Raw genomic sequence first — 20,064 nt, 5'->3', positions numbered from 1 at the left:
ACGACTGGCATAAAAACAAGTACAAACGACATAAAAATAAAACTCACTATTACATTGAATTAGTGGGTGCACTGAGCTTGTTTCTCTCATCTAGGCGTAAGCGGAGACAATGACACCCAAAGTGGTTAAGGTTTGTCTTTTAATGCAGGATGCTTGGTCTCCATGTGCCGAAGCAGTTTTGCTAACGAGGCACTTTCATTGCTTCGTTAGCTAGCCTGTCGTTAGCTAGCCTGAGTGGGCTTGGCTTCCATATTTTAAGTAGGACTCCAGAAATGTTCTTTTAAATGCAGCTTTCCTTATCTTAGAAGTCGTAGCCTCTTCTTCCGTCTCCTCATTGGGGTTTTTTCCCTTTCCGAAGAAGCCTTCCAAACATCTCTGTTTCTTGCTAATTTTTGCTTTCTTCGTGGGCTCGACTGACGTGTCATGTCATGTGACCGAGACAATTATATTTTTCAAAATATATTCTTACTCAGTTTTGCTAGCTTTGCAGTCTCGACTGGGGAAACTTGTCACGTGACCGGGACGAGCGTCTTGAACTGAATTGATTGTCGATTAAAAAAAAAATAAAAATAAAATCCTGTGCGGCTAGGCAGCCCGGTACCAAGTGACCCACGGACCGGTACCGGTCCGCAGCCCCGTGGTTGGGGACCCCTGCATTAATGCACTCAGTACTTGGTTGGGAATCCTTTTGCACGGATTACTGCATCATTGCAGCGTGGCATGGAGGCAATCAGCCTGTGGCATTACTGAGGTGTTATGGATGCCCAGGATGCTTCAATAGCGGCCTTTAGCTCATTTGCATTGATGGGTCTGGTGTCTTTCAGCTTCTTCTTCACAATACCCCACAAATTCTCTATGGGGTTCAGGTCAGGAGAATTGGCAGGCCAATAGAGGACAGTAATGCCATGATCAGTACACCATTTACTGGTGGTTTTGGCACTGTGGGCAGGTGCCAGATCATGCTGGAAAATGTAAATCATCTCCATAGAGCTCTTCAGCAGACGGAAGCATGTAGTGCTCTAAAATCTCCATTTACTCTGGACTTGATGAAACACAGTGGACCAACACCAGCAGCTGACATGGCTCCCCAAACCATCGCTGACTGTGGGAACTTCACATTGGATTTCAAGCAACTTGGAATTTGCTCCTCTCCAGCCTTTCTCCAGACTCTGGCACCTTGGCTTCCAAATGAAATACAAAATTTACTTTCGTCTGAAAAGAGGACTTTGGACCACTCTGCAACTGTCCAGTGCTTCTTTTCCATAGCCCAAGTAAGACACTTCTTCCGTTGTCTTGAGTTCAGAAGTGGCTTGACCATGGGAAAACGGCTATTGCAGCCCATTTCCCGGACACGTCTGTGAACAGTGGCTTTTGATACCTGGACTCCAGCTTCAGTCCACTGTCTTTGAAGCTTCCCCAAATTCTGGAAGCGACTCTTCTTCACAATGCTGCAGTCATGTCTCTTGGTTGTGCAGGGTTTTCTGCCACATTTCCCCCTTCCAACAGACTTTTTGTGGATGTGCTTTGAAACTGCACTCTGTGAACAGCTTGCTCTTTGAAAAATGTCTTTGTGTCTTACCCTCCTGATGGAGGGTGTCAATGATGGTCCTCTGGACAGCAGTCAGATCAGCAGTCTTCCCCATGCTTGTGATTTAGTTTACTGAACCAAGCTGAGTGTTTTTCAAGGCTCAGGAAACCCTTTCAGGTGTTTCGAGTTAATTAGACGATTCAAGTGATTAGTTGAATACCCTACTAGTATACTTTTTCATGATATTCTAATATTTCGAGATATGATATTTGACTTTTATAAAGCTGTATGCCATAATCAGCAATATTAAAATAATAAAAGGCTTGCGATATTTCAGTTGATGTTTAATGAATCCACAATGTATGACATTTTTGTTTTTTTAATTACATTACAGAAAATAAAGAACTTTATCACAATATTCTAATTTTCTGAGACAGTCCTGTATAACGCCGTCCGGAGGGGAGTGGTTTGAACAGACTGCAACCTCGGTGAGAAGGGTCTGTAGAGATGTTACTTGCACGTTTACTGGTCCTTAACAGGTACAAGTCCTGGATAGATGGGAGGTTGATTCCAAGTATCTTTTCTGCAGTCCTGATTGTCCGTTGCAGTCTTGTGCTTGTCTTGTTTGGAGGCCGATCCAAACCAGGTGCAGATGATAGACTGGATGATGGCAGTATAGAAGAAGGTCTTAAGGAGCTCCCGCTGCAGGTTGAAATTCCTGAGCTGTCTCAGAAAGTACAGCCGCTGCGGGGCCTTCTTCCGGACAGAGTCTATGTGGCTGGTCCATTTCAGGTCCCGAGAGATTGTGGTTCCCAGGAACTTGAAGGTGTCTGTGGAGAGAATAGTATTACTGCAGATAGTGAGGGGTGAAATTGGTGAAGGGTCTCGCCTAAAGTCCACTGTCAACTCCACGGTCTTGAGCGGGTTCTGCTCCAGGTGGTTTTGGCTGCACCAGTGGACCAGCCGCTCCACCTCCTGTCTGTACACAGTCTCGTCACTGTTCCGAATCAGTCCAATGAGAGTGGTGTCGTCTGCATACTTCAGGAGCTTCACAGGAGAGTCACCTGAGGCGTAATCGTTAGTTGTTGGGTCTAAATACGATTAGACATTAAATCACTCGCTGGAATGAAGAGGAGAAGACAACCAGAACAGGTTTACTCGCGAGGAGAACGATAGAGCAAGCAATCTCAGTTACAACCTCCATCAGTTCTGAGTCCTTACTCCACGTGCCCCTCTTTTTAATGTTATGGTTGCCCTGGTTACAGAGGCGTTGCTACACTAAAGGGAAGGGGGATTGTGTCTGTAGCAACGCTGATTAGAAAAAGAATGTAGTGTGGTGTGAATTAGCACTTCGCTGTTGGCTCTTGACCCCCCGCAGAGGCCGTCCGCAGCTGTCTTCCTTCACAGTTGGCTGATTTGTCCTCGAGGTCAACAAATGTCCTGACGCACGTTGATTGCCGCTTTGCTGTGGAACAAATGCAACTAGACCTTTGCTAACTTTATCTACTTGGTAATTAACACACAATAGTAATAAGTAACTTGTCCTAAACATTTCAACACACATTAAGCAAACGTGAGGTAACCGGTATGCAGTTCCTTAAACAAACATTGAGTAAATATGGGATAACTTTTATGCAACTACTTCTAACTGTATGTATCCCTTAACAAAGAAAAACAGGTCTGATAAACTACAATCTATGAACCAAACCTATATCTAAATAGAAGGAATGAAGTTCCTGTGAATCAAACAAAGAACATTTCACCTATGCAAATAAGCCCTGCTCGTTGTTAGTGAAGGACTCTTACGGGAACCAAAACACACAGACAACATAAGGACAGGAAGGATACAAATGGCTGACAGGGATCAAAAGACATCCCTATCACATAAAAGGAAGAACCTAGATAAAAGGAAAGATAAACTCGTAAAGGCGAGGCCTCCAGGTCTGGCAGGCCAAAGCTTCACTTAAAATTATTCCAACATTTCCCCCTGTTTATCACATATTTGCTCAATTTTTACATCACCAAAAACACCCACTTCACTCGATTTTCAGTTGTCGGATTACAGGTATGAGCACAAATATGTTTACACCCAAAAGGTTAGTTGTTGCATCATCATCATTCGGAAACACCCAGATCTGGGAAAAAGTCTGTAAACTCAAGTGCAAAAATTTCATCTTCATCGTTATCAACATGTTGGCGTTCAGACATTAGGCATACCCGGACCATCTTGTCTTCCATGGGCGATATTGCTGTAGTGATGAGACGATTAAACAGAGCACGCAGACATGGAATACAACAACATCCACATAAGGTGAGTATAGCAGTAAATACTGCAACTGATATTATAATTGAGGACACAAGCGCTTTATACTTCCCAAAGGCATGCATCCAGTTGTCCCACATTGATGTGTCCACGCCAGAGTGCTCTTTCATCCTCGTGTTGAGGGATCGCAGGCCTTCAATGGCCTTTGTCAGGCTCCCATCAGGGGCGGTGTTGTTGGGGATAAAGGTACAGCACTGTTCTCCGAACATTGCACAGACCCCTCCTTTCTCAGACAACAACATATCAAGAGCAATGCGATTCTGGAAGGCCATTAGGGAAGTCGTGGCTAGCTGTTCATGCACTGCCTCAAGCCCCGCTTGTGTCCAATTGCCCAATTTTTTCACGTTGTAATGGATGTAATTTATCCTGTCTACGTTTTTGTTTATCGTACACCACCAACAAATGGAAGACTCCCATCTTGCTACAATTTGGTCAATTAATTCTTATTAATCAGGAACTCCTCTGGGGACTCTAATTGCATCAATTAAAGTCAGATCATCGTCGCCTCTCAAATTTAAAGACATTTTGGTTTTTACCAGCTTTTCCCCAGATCTTGGCGTGTCGATACATATACAATTTTGCTTTACTACATTCTCTAGAAGCAGTGGTTTCTTTTCTTTTCCTCAACGGATATTATATAGAACGCTCTGTTGTACATTTCACAATCAGTAGACGTGACAGATTTCACACAATCTTTGGTCAATGGTAATGGTACAACATAAAGAATCGGTCGCAAACCCATACACATGACATATTCATTTTTTTCTTCTTTTTTTTTTTTTCTCTCTGGTTTGCAGCTTGTTTTTCCATTAGCAATCAATCGTTTCTTTTACCAGTTACTCTTATAGGTAGTTACCTGAAACGAATTATCAAACATTCATTTTAGAGATATTAATTTCATTCTTTAACTTCTACAGCTGTTGTTGCCAAAGTATTATTTCGTTACATAACATTTTTGCCACTGTTAAGGCATTCAGTGTTTACTTTGAAGCCAATTCAATCCATTTTGAGAATGCATCTATTATGACCAGACATTATAACCCTATGGATTGAGTTTAGCACATGGTAAACAAGCTCTACAATTTTTTTTTTTTAATAAATGTTTTGTATATGAATCAAATCCATATGTTGTATAAAGCCGACTGAACTGCCCTTTCATCCCCCCTGTTGAGCCATGTGTCAAGTCAACATCACGTGACAACTTCATGGCTCAATATTGCTGCCCATATGTATCGGTTCATTTGTACGAGCACATAATATTGCTGCCCATTTGCATCGGAAGTTTTTCTTTCTTAAAGTGACAAACCAATCCACCAATCGGAAAAAAATCAACAAAATAACTGCCAGTGAATTAATATAATAGTTAATTGTTGTTGTTTCTTAACTTTAACTAGCTCAATCGCTCTCTTATTCTCAAATTTTAAATTTAGCTTTAAAATGTCGTTATTACATAATTTTTCTTCATCCAATTCCAGAAAGCAAGTTCTTTCCATCTCTCAAATTTTGTTTCATCAAGGCTAGGCATTAATGCAGTGTGGACCAGTTTCTGCCCATAAACAAATTGCTTGCTTTTCCTTACTTCCTATTTTTTCAAAATTGATTTTGTTTTGCGGTGCAAATCAGATAGACTACAGTCTAATAAATTATTTTGTGCACCTACGTATATTAGCCAATTTCATCCTTTTAACACATAACGCTGACAGCACACAGACAACACAAAAAACAGCAGAGACACAGATCACCAACAATACCAACAAACAACGCTGCGCAAACGTCATCCTCTATTTTGACGTTTTGGTTATATATATATTATATATATATTTTTTTTCATCAGTGCCTTTTATCCTTCATGCTAATGTCACATCTTCCTTAAGCATCACCCTGCTTCAAACATTCTCTGAGAAACTCACACTTTCCCTGCCTCGCCCAGAGCCATAGCACCCCCCGTGCGAGGGGGGGACGCGGCATCAATGTTGATTGGTCACAGGCTGGCCATTTCCTGCAACAATCATGATGCCGGCCCACCGCCCACACGAGCATAGCACAGGCCTACGCGCACAGCCCCGACCCGCGACTACGCGCGAGCGCAGGCACGCTTCCTATCAAGCCACCGTTCTCGTCACCTTCTGCCACACACGTCTTATTTTCTCTACTGCCACACACTGCTCATCTTAGGTTCTCCAACCAACTTAAGCACACCATCACCCACTTCTCAATTACCCTATTATTGCTCAACAGCCTCCTGAACATTCCTATTTTTTATTTCTTTCATAGGACACACATCTCACTCACACGCTCACACATATACACAACATTCATGAGGATCCTCTGCGCGCACGCACACACAAACAACAGCACAAGAGGTTGACGCACAACATATAAGACCACATAGAGCGTACTAAGAACACCCTTTTTGCTCATCTTACATGTCAGATTTATTCTCCATTTTAGTTTCAGGAGCTATTTGTAATTCAGTTCCATTTATTTTGCAAATTTTAACTTCAGTGTTTCTTTATCTTATTTTATCCTTTTAACACAAATATCTCCTGTATATTTAAGCTAATTTCTCTTTAATTTTGGCTGCCAGGTCCCCACTTTATTACATGAGAATCTGATTTATTTTGATCTTGTACTAGTCATTATTGTTTTGTTTATATGGACAATTGTGTGCCATGTGGCCCTTTTCTCCACAATTCCAACATTCACGTTCACTATAAGGTACAAATCCTCTCCCGTGGCCCTTGGAGCCTCCTCTATTAGTGGCTCCTCGCCCCCTCTGACCTTTCCACCTTCTGCCTGTATCTTGGTAGAAAGTGTCACTGTCCTCATCTACCAAAAAAATGTCTTTTGTCGCTTTCACTTGTTTCTGTTTTTCTTTGACTACTTTTTCTGCATGGAGGGCGTGATTTATGTATTCCTCCAAAGTTCCGGTGTTCATGCCTATATAATGTTTGATCACCCAGCCTTGTATTGCTGGCCTGGACCCTGCGTGGATGGCATTTTTTAATTGCTGTTGATAAGCACCTTGAGGCGCAATATCTTCCACCAGCCCACTGTGTGTTTTAAACACTTTTGTCATGTGCACTCGATACTCGTCAAAGGCTTCATTATCATTTTGTTTTGTTCTCCCTATCTCTGTATAATTTGCTCTCATTCTATATCTGTTGCGTACCCGGTTAATCAGCCCTTCCATTTGATTAATTAATTCTGGGCTATTATAGGGTAAGGGTTGACCCCGAGCATTTATGGGTGCCCACTCTCCTCTGACCAAATGCCACTCTGGGCCCAAAGCAGTCATCCAGACTTGTTGGACTTCAGTCCCATTCAAACTATAAGATCTCCTCAAGTCTTCCATTCCTGTACAGAACTGTTCCACATCCTCCCTATAAGAAACTACCCCTTCTAATGCTTTCCTTACATCATCCATTGTCCATGTTCTGTAAACCATTACCACCCTGGGGTGTACTTGTTCATTTCTTGGGTCATAATTTGGGTTGGCCACTTGTATCATTGGATACAGTGGCATATCTGGAGTTAATTCTGAATTTTCAACAGTTGCCTCTTCAGCAACTGGGGCTGAAGGCCCAGGTTTGGTTCTAGGGATTAATGTATAGTTTGCTCCCATTTCCTTTGACCAATCCATTTCTATTGGGTTTTTCTGTCTGGTGGCTCTGTCTGTTAACCCATAAGGGGGGTTGACCCCTCTTGTGCACCAGTGTCGGGTATTTGTGGATACAACTTCTCTATGACCTTGTTTTGAAGTTGTAGCATGTGCTTTCCCTACGCGCTTCTCTACTTCCTCTACACCTCCCCCTTCTTCTCTAGCTTGCTGTAAATTTTGATTATCTCTTGCCTGCCTACTATTAGGCCCAGTCTCATCATCTTCCTTCCTACAATACAGTGCCTTTTCCACTTTCTCTTTTTCTCCCCTCTCTCTCTCTCCTGCTACTTTGAGCCAAAACACCACATCCTCATCTCCTTCTTTTTTCATCTTTCTAGGGTCTCTCTTTGTTCTCTCTTTCATGGCGCCTCTAAGTTCTATCAATTTGGTTGTTTTTAGTTGTCCCTCAAATTTATATTTCTTAACCCATTTATCGAGGTTTTTAAATCGGTCGGGATCCTGCCTTTCAATTATTTTCCAATCTTTACATTTAAGATTATCTCGGATATTATTTTTACTCTTCCCGTTCCCCATTTTAATCAATTTGGTCCCAACTGTAAAACCATAGGGGTTTCTAAAGTCGGGTGTTTCCAGTGGGATAACGAAAAGATCCTGTGGTGATTCTCACTTCTACCAGCGTTCTGGTGGAGAATCCTTGCCTATTGCGTCCACAGAACCACGTTATGTGTTCCCCACTGCTTTAATATGGAATACTGTATCTAGTGATACGTATTCCCATTCACACTCCCAATCACTCAGTATTACGGAATTTTCGGCATCACGTGGACTTCCGCTGACCTTTTTTTTTTTGACGGGCCTCTCCGTCAGACACCTCTGTCCTTTAACCGGTTTGTTACACTGGCGTTGTGTAACTTTTATTTAAACGGACCTTTCCGTTTTGGTACCTTTAGAACGAACCTTTCCGTTCTGTCCTAGGACTTTTATAGGGCACCGAGCCCTCGGCCGCTCATTCCTTTTATATAAAAAAAACAAACTCACCCTCTGGTTCTCTTCACTTCTGCACCTCGGACTGCCTTCAACCCTTAGATCCCAGCTGACGAGCAGACAGCCAGCCTTTGAAAAGGATTCTAGGACCCCACCTAGGAAGGTCCTGCCGCGCGCGGTCTTTCTGGATCTCTGCTGCCGTCCGCTGGAATCCTCAGGTGTGTTGGCATCCGGCTCGAAGGACCAATTAAATGTTGGGTCTAAATACGATTAGACATTAAATCACTCGCTGGAATGAAGAGGAGAAGACAACCAGAACAGGTTTACTCGCGAGGAGAACGATAGAGCAAGCAATCTCAGTTACAACCTCCATCAGTTCTGAGTCCTTACTCCACGTGCCCCTCTTTTTAATGTTATGGTTGCCCTGGTTACAGAGGCGTTGCTACACTAAAGGGAAGGGGGATTGTGTCTGTAGCAACGCTGATTAGAAAAAGAATGTAGTGTGGTGTGAATTAGCACTTCGCTGTTGGCTCTTGACCCCCCCCAGAGGCCGTCCGCAGCTGTCTTCCTTCACAGTTGGCTGATTTGTCCTCGAGGTCAACAAATGTCCTGACGCACGTTGATTGCCGCTTTGCTGTCCTGCTGTGGAACAAATGCAACTAGACCTTTGCTAACTTTATCTACTTGGTAATTAACACACAATAGTAATAAGTAACTTGTCCTAAACATTTCAACACACATTAAGCAAACGTGAGGTAACCGGTATGCAGTTCCTTAAACAAACATTGAGTAAATATGGGATAACTTTTATGCAACTACTTCTAACTGTATGTATCCCTTAACAAAGAAAAACAGGTCTGATAAACTACAATCTATGAACCAAACCTATATCTAAATAGAAGGAATGAAGTTCCTGTGAATCAAACAAAGAACATTTCACCTATGCAAATAAGCACTGCTCATTGTTAGTGAAGGACTCTTACGGGAACCAAAACACACAGACAACATAAGGACAGGAAGGATACAAATGGCTGACAGGGATCAAAAGACATCCCTATCACATAAAAGGAAGAACCTAGATAAAAGGAAAGATAAACTCGTAAAGGCGAGGCCTCCAGGTCTGGCAGGCCAAAGCTTCACTTAAAATTATTCCAACATTAGTGTAAAGAGAGAAGAAGCCCGTGATGCTCTGCAGACCTTTCCAAACTGTTGAGGGATCAGGATCGGCAGAGAGGTGTCTCTCCAGGCTCTTCCCGTAACACCACTTGGCTTTCCTGACCTCTCGGTTCAGTGTGTTTCTGGTCTGCTTGAACAGGTCCCAGTCGCCACTCCTGTAGCCCTCCTCCTTGACTTTGCGCAGCCTCCTGAGGTTCGGTCTAAACCAGGGGTGGGCAAACTTTTTGACTTGCGGGCCGAATTGGGTTCTAAATTTTGACCGGGGGGCCGAACCAGGAGCAGATGGATGTAGTGTTTGTGTGAAGTAATATTAACGACCTGTAAAGGTCATTGCATAAAAGGTTTTGGCCTTTAGTAGGTAGTAAAGCGTGGATATTCCAAAAAAGTTTTTTGAGAACAAATGCATTTATTAACAGCATTAAAAAAAAAAATCCCTAAAAAACTGCTATCAGTGATTCTCATAAAATACGACACTGTTATTATGAATAACAGTCTCCATCACTTCAGTGCCTGCAGGTCAGATTAATGAAAGATGTTTATCTTATGAGATCACATCAAACGGCAAACATTCTGACCAAGTATATCATCTTGAAGAATCGGTGAAAGCATACATCCAAATAAAGTAATCAAAACGGCAACAGGGTGAGGGGTATCTGAAAATCAGAGCAGAGTTTTAACTCACAAACCCCTGGTAACAGAGGTGAGGAAACGGGAAACACTTCCTTAAAGTAAGCCTTAAGAACTTTACAGGTTAAGATTAGTCACAAACAGGTGGTGCATCAATGTCCTTGAGGGTCCTGCATTGTTTGAAAATGAGAATGGTCGCTAGTTTCAATCCCTGCTATTTGTACAGATCATATTCAAAATGCATTTTTTTACAACAAACTTGAAAGCCTCCCCTTCATTTTCAGTGGGAACAGTGTTGTTGGTCTCCCTTTTTTTGCTAGTGTGTCATAGTCTGGAGTAAAATTTGTTGTGGCAATTCTTAGGAGAGATCCGAGGTGTCGCCAACAGCTTCTTTCTCCAGGCTGTTAGGGCCCTGAACTCGCTACCCCCTTCTGCGTAGCGTGCGGCACTGTTGCGCTATTTTCGGGAATGTCTGCTGTACGCGCACTTGCTCCTTTTTTTTTCTGCTCTGCTTAATAAGCATTAATAATTTATTTATTGTTTTGTTATTTATTCATTATTTATTCAGCACGCTTTTGTTATACTTGTTTACTTGTTTGTCTGTTGTGAGCCATGTCTTGTCACCGTGGGATAGGGGGGAACGAAATTTCGGTTTCTTTGTGTGTCTTTGGCATGTGGAGAAATTGACAATAAAGCTGACTTTGACTTTGACTTTGGTCCGTTTACCTAGATCTGTGACGGGTTGATGTTGATGTTCATGTGGCTGAACGTCACGTCGCGTACATTGAGCCAAATTGGCCACTTTTTAAACACTCGGCACTCAGTGTCCACCTTGCTTTTCCTTGGGCGACTCATTTTAATGGAAGGATTCCAGGGGAAGGTTTGTGGGTGGCTTTAGCGTAAAACTGTATCCGAAAGCTCGGCGCGCAAATTACAAGAATGCTGTCGTCACAGCCCACGCTCTAAATTCGGCACTGATACAAATAGAGCGCGAGTGCGGCATTTCCGTACTACTGAGTACGTACACGCACTTGTGAGTGTGCACCGAGCTTTCTGACACGGCTTCCGGTAGTAAATGCGCAGGCGAGTGGTTCCCCATCTACTGGGGAAACGCAGTCATTGCAGGCAAAATTACCGGAAAAAAAAAAAGTTTAATAATACAATTTATTTAGGGTTGACGGGCCGGATTAAACGGTCCCGTGGGCCTGATGTGGCCCGCGGGCCGTAGTTTGCCCATACCTGGTCTAAACCAATGTTTGTCATTGTTGTACGTGCAGAAGGTCTTAGTCTGCACACACAGATCCTCACAAAAACTGATGTATGATGTGACCGTGTCAGTGAGTTCATGCAGGTCAGAAGTTGCAGCTTCAAAAACTCCCCAATCGGTGCAGTCAAAGCAGGCTTGGAGGTCCTGCTTTGACTCCACTGTCCACTTGCTCACAGTCGTCACCACAGGCTTAGAAGTTTTTAATTTCTGCCTGTAGGCCGGGATCAGATGAACTAGACAGTGGTCCGAGAGTCCTAAACCTGCACGAGCCACAGAGTGGTATGCATCCTTTATTACGGTGTAGCAGTGGTGCAGTGTCTGTGCCCCTCTGGTGGGACACGTTATGTGCTGTCTGTATTTGGGGAGTTCGTGTGCAAGGTTCGCCCTGTTAAAATCACCCAGAACAATGATTAGTGAATTTGGTAGAAGTTTTTCCATGTCTGTCACCTAGTCAGCCAGCATCTGCGTGGCTTCACTCGCACGTGCGTGTGGTGGAATGTAAACAACCGCCATGACGATCGAGGAGAACTCCCGTGGTGAATAGAACGGCCGGCAGTTTATGAAAAGTGTTTCTAGGAGAGGGCTGCAAGACTCTTTCAACACCGTGACATCAGTACACCAACGATCATTAATATAGAAACATAGACCACCTCCCTTTGATTTTCCGGTGAGCTCCACGCTGTGGTCTGCACGAATTAGCCGAAACCCAGCTAGCTCCACGGCGTGGTGGGAGGTGCGTCCATCAAGCCACGTTTCAACAAAGCACAGCGCGGCGGATCTGCTGAAGTCCGTGTTCCTTGAAGTGAGAAGCAGCAGTTCGCCCATCTTGTTTGCCAGGGAGTGGACATTCGCTGGATGAATTGATGGTAGGGCAGAACGGAACCCTCTCTGCCTCAGCTTTACGAGGGCTCCGGCGCATTTGCCACGTCGTCTTCGGTGTGCTAGCTTGTATAGCACCGCCGCTCCGGCTAAAATCTCCGTCAAACAGTATGGATCAGCGAGAACTGGAGAGAAAATACCAGGAGAAGACTGTCCGATGTTTAACATCCCGGATTCTCTGGTAGCAGTGATCCGGGATGGACAGCAGAGGACACAGAAAACACAGAAAATGAGACAAAGTAGCAGAGGGCGATTCACCGTGGCAGCCATCCGCGGCGCCATTATGACGTCATACAAATGGTATATACAAAGACACTGACCAAACTGCGGGACATTATGGACAATACCAGCTACCCTCTGCACACAGTCATCATCGCTCAGATGGCTTGGGTTCCACGCATGAGTCTGACCCGGAGGTCACCTCATCCGGTTGAGGCCCAGGCAAGATGTGACGTTAATAGTGATACTATTTGGTGAAGGACTGCAGGTGACTCATGAGCCTGACCCAGAGGTCACCGCTGCGCCTAGGTTGGAGATGCAGCAGCGGTCTATTATACCGTATTGGCCCGAATATAAGACGGTGTTTTTTACATTGAAATAAGACTGGAAAAGTGGGGGTTGTCTTACATTCGGGGTCTAGACAATATACCCATTCACAACGCTAGATGACGCCGGATATCTTCAAAGCAAATGCTAAAATTAACTCCCCAGGCCAAAGTGAACCCCTGTCACGAAGAAAATTCAAAGTCAAATTCTGCTTTATTGTCAATTTCTTCACATGTCAAGACACACAAAGAGATCGGAATTACGTTTCCCACTATCCCACGGTGACAAGACATAGTACACAATATACATACAAGTAAACAGCACAAAAAGTAAAAACAAGAAGGCACAAACAATTAATAAATAAGAGCGATGAATAAATAAATAATCAAATAACATAGTAAATAAGAGGTGCAAAAATGGAGCAAGTGTGCATACAGCAGATAGTCAGAATATAGCGCAAAAATACAGGACGTTATGCAGCCGAGGGTGGAGGGGGGAGAGAGTTCAGGATCCTAACAGCCTGGAGTATGAAGCTGTTGGTGAGTCTGGTGGTGCAGGAGCGCAGGCTCATGTCCCTCTTCCCAGAGGGCAGAAGATCAAACAAAGAGTGAGCAGGGTGACTCACATCACACACAATCATGGTCGCCTTGTGGGTGAGATGGGAGGTGTAAATGTCCTTCAGGGAGGGGAGTGAAGCACCAATAATCTTACCAGCTGTTTTCACTATGCGCTACAGGGCCTTCATTTTGTATTCAGTGCAGCTACCACCCAACACAGCGATACAACTGGAGAGGACGCTCTCAATGGTGCCACGGTAGAATGTGGTCATGATGGCCGGAGGAGCACTTGCTCGCCTGAGTTTCCGCAGGAAGTACAAGCGGCGCTGAGCTTTCTTCACCAGCGATGCAGTGAAGAAAGACAGAGATCTCAGCTACTCTCAAATTTAAACCAGTTTGCATTATTTTATTGGAATGTTTTTCCTTATTCAGATTTGTTTCAAGACGACAGTTAGTTAGACTTCACTTCGATGGTTAATGCAGTTATTGCAATTTTGTTGTTTTATCGCAGTAGATTGGTTTATTTACATTTCAAAAACCAGAAGCCATTTATTTACAAATTGCACTTTAGTTTAAATGTTCAGATATTAAGATGTGATAGACAGTTTTTGCATGATTTCAATGACGCAAAATAACATGCTTTTTCTCTCGAATATATTGTTATAATCATTTGTTTCAGATGTACTGTAATTATTTTCTGTATAAAAATCAAATTTGGTGTTCAAAAAGTCTTTTTTTCAATATTGAGTCTTGAAAAAGAGGGGGTCGTCTTATAATCAGGGTTGTCTTATATTCGCGCCAATACCATAAATCAAATACAGGATACTGCATGGAAATCAAAACTGTGATGACGCATGCACATCTGACCTCATCCGGTTCAGGCCGGACAGGATGCACCTGCAGTCCATTTTAGAAGCTTATGAGTTATATGATGGCAACATATGACCTAATGGAACAATACTGTCATACGACGTACATACAGCCTATAAAAGGTTCGTTCCAAACGAGGGGGGCACTCTTTCGCGTCAGGCTGCCCAGAACAAAGAACACCTTCAGACGAAGATACCTTTTTCATTCTTTTTGAGATTAGACCAAAATCCGCTAAAATGAATTTCTAGAGTCTTCGAATTGGACTTTGTCAAATTTTAGGCTTGCAGATAGGCTAGGAGATGGAACCTTCAATGCAGCAGGAAGAAACCATTTTTACGGCCTGGTCCTCTCCCTCCTTTAGGCCAGCCTATATTCTCAAACAGAATTCGGATTTTTGGAACAAAAGTGAATTGATCACTTGACTTATTCCACCAAATAGCATTTTATACTTTTTGTCTATTTTTCCTCTTTTTGCTATTTTTTGAGTTTTACAATTGAGAGAACTTCGAGACTGAATAATTTTTGCTCTATTGAGTGGAATTATTGTTGTTTGTTCGAACAATTGAGACTTACAATTCTTTTTCTCACTTATTCATTAAATTTCTACTTCATAATCATTTAATTTTGAATAATGATTATTTGGATCTTTTATGCTCTAAATCTATTTTGTTTCTCTTTCATAGTCATACTTTGAAACCGTTCAGTTCTTTTTAAAGTGAAGACAGCTTTAATCCTAAACACCGGGAATTGTCAGATCTGGTTCGAAATAGTTATCTTAAGCTCAGCTAGCACGAGTCTGCGCTAGTGTAAATTAACAAATCACCGCGGTTTTAACAAGGACAGCTAAATTTATCAGAGATTTAACAAAAGCCCCAAATCAAAGGAGAATAGCCGTGAGTAGAAAGGGTGCGGTCATTCTGACGCCATGTCTCAACAGTTACTTTTACATGCATGTCACTTGACTTTAGAGCAGGGGTGCCAAACTCATTTTTTTCGCGGGCTGCACTGTAGTCATAGCTCCTTTCGGAGGGCCATTATGACTGTCAACCCACCTCATATACAATAAAAGCTACAAAACAAACTGACAAATAACTTGTTTTCAAATCAGACGAGTAAAAACTGGTCAAATATTTAAAAAAAAAAGACATGATTAAGAGTGAAGACAATTTGCAATTCTAGTAATGACACGAATTTGATGCACAATTTGTCTTCGCGGGCTACATAAAATGATGTGGCGGGCCATATCTGGCCCCCGGGCCTTGAGTTTGACACCTGTGCTTTAGAGGGATTGGCGTCCTGAAAAGATTAAATTGATGCCTTCAGAATTAATTTCTTAGAGGTGGTCAGCACTCGGACGAATATTTTCCGAACTCCTGCTTATTTAACGCTCGTCTCCCCATGAGAGCCGCGTTAGAGCAGCGGGGACAAAGGAGAGTTTTAACCTTTTAAACGGAGAGCCGGTTGCTTATGTTGACATATTATCATAATTTTGCAGCGTCGTTATTGAAAAAAGGTCAGTCAATCTGTCAGCAATGTCGCTCTCGTCACGACATGTTCAACGGAGACTCTGATTCATTTATTATTTATTCCTTGGACACCCGTTCAAGATGGACTCTGATTTATTCATATTTATTCCGAGGAACTTTAATGTCTCTCGCATTTATTTCTTACACATACGGGGCTTGCAGATAGAGTGAGAGAGAGAGCTGTCTGTATCAGACAAACAGGTGCGGGGCATAATCTGCCCCGGATTTTGTCTACTGCCTGGGCCATGTGGATTATGTTGACATCTCAAGCCAAACAAGGAAACAGATGCGGTCCTGGGCGAGCCTCCTGGCTGAGCCGTTGGCAGGCTGACACTTTTGTCTTTGTAAATGTCCATTTTAAGAATCTAGGATTCTTTTCTTTTTTTAAATTCTAACTCGTGTTCTGCAGTAGACCCGTGATGCGTTCAATGACTGCTCACACAGTCGGAAAACATACTAAACCCACGTGACAAGGCACTTGAGCTGCAGAGAGGCTGCTCATTTCTTGCTCTTAAATCAGCCACAGAGAGGCTCATTTTTTTTTATCAATTTTGATCCAATAATCATTGGTCCAATAACTACAGTGCTTCACCTAGATATGTTGCTATCAGTTGTTTCGTTCAGCTCTTTTGTGAACTTTTTCAGGAGGTCCTGAGGCTAATGCGCAACATTGACGATCGCATCGTCCACGCCCTAAATACCACCGTGCCCACAGTCTCCTTCTCGGCCAAAGTTGACGCTACACAAACTTGCAAGCAACTGTATGATTCGGTGAGTGCCCTTGTGGTGTAAAGATGTATTAAACCTTTTGTTATTACGAACTAACAATTCCTCCTAATAGGAATGGGTGAACACTAACACCAAGTATAAGTATTGGGCCAATACCAGCCTTATTTTCGTTACTCCATACTCGTGACAGAAAGCATTGCTGGTCAATGCCAATGGCTGACAGGGTGTTTTTGTGAATCGTATCCATATCAATCCTTCCATATGCCTATTAAGATGCAATTTCTGTATATGTTCGTTTACAAGGTTTATATTCATGCTTAGAATGTGTTGTTCATCCCATCCATATCACAACTGGCTGTGAACCGCTCCAGAGAGAGTTGATGACAAAAGACAGCCTTGGCAGAGTCCAACCCTCAGCAGAAACAAATCCAACTTACTGCCGGCAATGCTGACCAAGCTCTAACATTGGTGATACAGGAACCGAACAACCCTTAAGGGTTCAAAACCTCGTACTGCCTGGCGCCAAAGGTGGACCCGCGTCCAGGGAAGGGAAAACGTAGTCCAATATTATCACTCACCATGAGGGATTCCGTGAGCTGTGCTTTGTCTGGTCCTTCACCCAGGACTTGTTTGCTATGGGGGTCATAAAGCCCCAGAGAACTTGGCTCCTAGAATCACTGGGGCATTCAAACCCCTCCATCACGAAACGGTAATGGAGTGGTCAATACAATAAAATACAACTTTATTTATATAGCACATTTTACAGTGGTACGGTGGAGCACTGATGTGCTCGTCCGCCTCACAGTCCAGAATTGCAGGATTGGATTCCGACTCCAGCCTTCCTGTGTAAAGTTTGCATGTTCTGCCTATGCCTGTGTGGGTTTCCACTGGATAGTCCAGTTTCCCCCCACTTTCCAAGAACATGTAGCGTGGACCAATTGAACATTACAAATTGTCTGTAGGCAGGGTATCGGCGAGGTTGTATATGAAATGAAATTAGCGAAAAATAAGGCCAATAAAAAGTAGAATACCATTTGATGACGAATTAAATTTCTTAGCCACTATCCACTTTTTCCCGATTTGTATTAAGTGCTGGCTGAGAGAGAGAGAGAGAGAGAGAGGGAGAGAGAGAGCACGCGCACGAGAGGGAGAGAGAGAGAAGGCGAGATGGATTATAAAGTGCACCTTCATTGATTTTTTTATTTTAGAAATTATTTCATATATAGGGCGCACCGGATTAAAAGGCACATAGAAAGAAGCTACTGCATCAAACTGAGATTGACGAGGGTTAGGGTTGTGATATGCATCCACTAGATGGTGCTGTGCTAAAGCCAGTCAATGACGTAAAGTCCAACTCCCATTCCATATGAAAGTGATACGGTTTGGCTTCTAACTTGGTCCAACTACCCCACTCATTTATGAAGGAGTAATTCAATTACTTTTTGGAAAGGTAACTACCGTATTTCCTGGACTATAAGTCGCACTTACAAACTTAAAATTCACTCAAAAAAACACAGTGCGCCTTATAATGCAGAGCGCCTTATAAATGGATCAATTGATGAATTTGTTGATCCATACTGGTTGTGCACAGCGCTCTACCAAAATGTTTCAGTACGTTTCAGTACAACTAATAAATTACAAGGTCACGTCGCTTTCAGCATTACAGCAACCGTGGTCAAGGGTGTCACTGAAGTAAGCTACTACTGGTCGATTGCATGACATTTAAAAAAAAAAAAAATCTATCGGCTTGAATCCATCCCATCGCTTGATTGACATACAGGAAAGCCTGTCGGGAGGCAATAACAGTGAACTGCACATGCACAATAGACAGTAACCACACCCCCACATTTGGCTGCGCATACACAAACCCGGCGCCAAAGCTAACAAGCTAATCAATGCATTATGCATCAACGCACGCACGTTTATTTTAATGATTTAGTCTATTCTTGATAATCTGTTACAGTTGCTATAATATTTTCAAATGTATTAAATTAAAAAAAAATTGTACATAAGGAAAATGTAATACCATAGTTGCAGGCTATGGTTTTCTGAATCCTTAATAAGATAGAATGATTGTGAAAGAGTGTAACGTGCCAGTGTCTCTCCTGTGCCGGTCCCAAGCCCGGGTAAATGCAGAGGGTTGCGTCATGAAGGGCATCCGGCGTAAAAACTGTGCCAAACACTTCTCATGCAAATCATCTAGACCAGGTATGGGCAAACTACGGCCCGCGGGCCACATCCGGCCCGCGGGACAGTTTAATCCGGCCCGCCAACCCTAAATAAATTGTATTATTAAACTTTTTTTTTTTCGGTAATTTTGCCTGCAATGACTGCGTTTCCCCAGTAGATGGGGAACCACTCGCCTGCGCATTTACTACCGGAAGCCGTGTCAGAAAGCTCGGTGCACACTCACAAGTGCGTGTACGTACTCAGTAGTACGGAAATGGCGCACTCGCGCTCTATTTGTAGCAGTGCCGAATTTAGAGCGTGGGCTGTGACGACAGCATTCTTGTAATTTGCGCGCCGAGTTTTCGGATACAGTTTTACGCTAAAGCCACCCACAAACCTTCCCCTGGAATCCTTCCATTAAAATGAGTCGCCCAAGGAAAAGCAAGGTGGACACTGAGTGCCGAGTGTTTAAAAAGAGTGGCCAATTTGGCTCGACGTACGCGACGTGACGTTCAGCCACATGAACATCAACATCAAATGAACACTGAAAATGAAGGGGAGGCTTTCAAGTTTGTTGTAAAAAAATGCATTTTGAATATGATCTGTACAAATAGCAGGGATTGAAACTAGCGACCATTCTCATTTTCAAACAATGCAGGATGCTCAAGGACATTGATGCACCACCTGTTTGTGACTAATCTTAACCTTTAAAGTTCTTAAGGCTTACTTTAAGGAAGTGTTTTCCGTTTCCTCACTTCTGTTACCAGGTGTTTGTGAGTTAAAACTCTGCTCTGATTTTCAGATACCCCTCACCGTGTTGCCGTTTTGATTACTTTATTTGGATGTATGCTTTCACCGATTCTTCAAGATGATATATTTGGTCAAAATGTTTGCCGTTTGATGTGATCTCATAAGATAAACATACATCTTTCATTAATCTGACCTGCAGGGACTGAAGTGATGGAGACTGTTATTCATAATAACAGTGTCATATTTTATGAGAATCACTGATAGCAGTTTTTTAGGGATGTTTTTTTTTTTTTTTAATGCTGTTAATAAATGCATTTGTTTTCAAAAAACTTTTTTTGAATATCCATGCTTTACTACATACTAAAGGCCAAAACCTTTTATGCAATGACCTTTACAGGTCGTTTATATTACTTCACACAAACACTACATCCATCTGCTCCTGGTTCGGCCCCCCGGTCAAAATTTAGAACCCAATTCGGCCCGCAAGTCAAAAACTTTGCCCACCCCTGAT

At 42.9% G+C, this 20,064-nt stretch overlaps 1 protein-coding gene across 9 annotated transcripts in view; it reads left to right on the top strand.

The window, feature by feature from the left end:
* mix23 (mitochondrial matrix import factor 23) overlaps positions 1–20,064 on the top strand; it is a 61,272-nt gene that overhangs the window by 22,362 nt on the left and 18,846 nt on the right. For 8 of the 9 annotated variants that reach the window (XR_011086065.1, XR_011086066.1, XR_011086068.1 and 5 more), the window contains exon 2: positions 16,551–16,676. The exons of the other annotated variant lie outside the window; for it this stretch is intronic. Coding sequence is in view for 5 of the 8 variants with exons in the window: in XM_049758491.1 (XP_049614448.1) it covers positions 16,551–16,676 (126 nt within the window). In the remaining 3 variants the exon portion in view is untranslated. The remainder of the gene's footprint in view (positions 1–16,550; positions 16,677–20,064) is intronic. 9 annotated transcript variants of the gene reach the window in all.

This window comes from Syngnathus scovelli, chromosome 21 (genome assembly GCF_024217435.2).
Source record: "Syngnathus scovelli strain Florida chromosome 21, RoL_Ssco_1.2, whole genome shotgun sequence".
Lineage (NCBI taxonomy): Eukaryota > Metazoa > Chordata > Actinopteri > Syngnathiformes > Syngnathidae > Syngnathus > Syngnathus scovelli.
The sequence above is the reverse complement of the archived record's forward strand: the minus strand, read 5'-3'. Positions and strand labels throughout refer to the sequence as shown.